General features: G+C 70.5%; 1 protein-coding gene across 1 annotated transcript in view; it reads left to right on the forward strand.

Annotated features, from left to right (window-relative positions):
• Positions 1 to 267: 267 nt before the first annotated feature.
• AURANDRAFT_68743 (hypothetical protein) overlaps positions 268 to 1,383 on the forward strand; it is a gene marked incomplete at both ends in the record, with an annotated part of 2,402 nt that continues 1,286 nt past the window's right edge. The window contains one exon of the mRNA XM_009044466.1: positions 268 to 1,110. Coding sequence (XP_009042714.1) covers positions 268 to 1,110 — 843 coding nt within the window. The remainder of the gene's footprint in view (positions 1,111 to 1,383) is intronic.

Here is a 1,383-nt window from a genome sequence, read left to right on the forward strand (position 1 = left end):
GGGGGATACTGTACTCCGGGTTACTCCACCGCGCGGGCCTCGTCTCCGCGGGGCTGCCGCGGCGTACAAGTCCGTGCCAGCGAAGCGCGTCACCATCGATGGCGTTGGATACGCCCCTTGGTTTTGGGCGCGACGTGGGTGTGACGGCCGGGGAACGCCGTTTTCCTGCAATTTAATCGACCACCCCGCCGCGCACGCAGGGGCGCCGCCGGCGCCACTGGCGGAGCAAAGCCCGGCTTGATGCAATTGAGGTGAAACGCATGAAGTATGGGCTCGGCGGGGTCCCTGCTCCAAAGCTCGGAGACGCGGACGGAAGCGGAGTGGCACGCTGTGCTCGGCGGCACGAAGCTCGACACGCGCGAGAAGCGCACGCTGCCCCAGCTGCTGACGCTCGCCAAGGACGAGGTCGTCGCGCGCAAGGACGCGGAGATCGCTGGGCTGCGCGAGGAGCTCGCCGCGCTCAAGGGCGACGGCAGCGACATGACGGGCCTGCCGGCCGTGCTGCGCGACTTCACGCCGCTCGCGATGGTCGACGACGTCGCGGCGATCGCCGACGGGCCCGAGCTCGAGGCGGCCGAGCGCGCGGCGCTCGCGGACCCGTCCGCGGACGCGGCGGCGCTCGCGCGGCTGAGCGACGAGCTCGCCGCGCGCCTCCGACCGGTCATCGCGTCGCGCGCGCGCGAGAAGGGCGTCGCGCGGCGGCTCCGCGACGTCGTCCGCGCGGGCAACGAGGACTTCGAGAAAGTGTACAACTCCGTCTTCGACTTCATCGCGAACAACGACGCGGCGGGCCTCGCCGCGTTCCGCGCGTCCGTGGCCGCGCTCGAGTGCCCCGGCGCGGCCGCGCGGCCCCAGCGCGGCGGCGGCGCGCGCCTCGACGAGCTCTACCGGGACGCCGCGCGCGCGAAGCCGCGCTTCGAGGCGGCGCTCAAGGCCGTCGTCGCGGCGCTGCCCTTCGAGGTGCGCGGCGACACGGCGTTCCCGCCGTTCCTCAAGCGGACGCCCCGCGTCGTCGAGAAGGCGGTCTTCAAGGGCGACGACTTCGCCTGCTGCGGCGTCAACGACTTCGTGCGCGCGCGGGTCGTCGTCGGCCCGCTCCTGCGCCTCGTAGTCCTCGCGCCGCATCTGGCCGTTCGCATTGCGGCGCTTCGACATTTTTGGAACTTTTTGTGCACCTCGAGGAGGCGCGCGACGCTGGCGGCTGCGGGAGGCGATTGGACCTCGCGACGCTGGCGGCTGCGGGAGGCGATTGGACCTCGCCTATATCGATGCAGTTCAAGGTCTCGATGCAGTTCAAGGTCGTTGATTGCCTCTCAGTGGCAATGAATAATGACGGTAATCGAGTTGCGATTGTGTGGCTGCTGTGCGCGTGCGTCGGCTCGA

The sequence above is a fragment of the Aureococcus anophagefferens genome (assembly GCF_000186865.1).
Source record: "Aureococcus anophagefferens unplaced genomic scaffold AURANscaffold_336, whole genome shotgun sequence".
Lineage (NCBI taxonomy): Eukaryota > Pelagophyceae > Pelagomonadales > Pelagomonadaceae > Aureococcus > Aureococcus anophagefferens.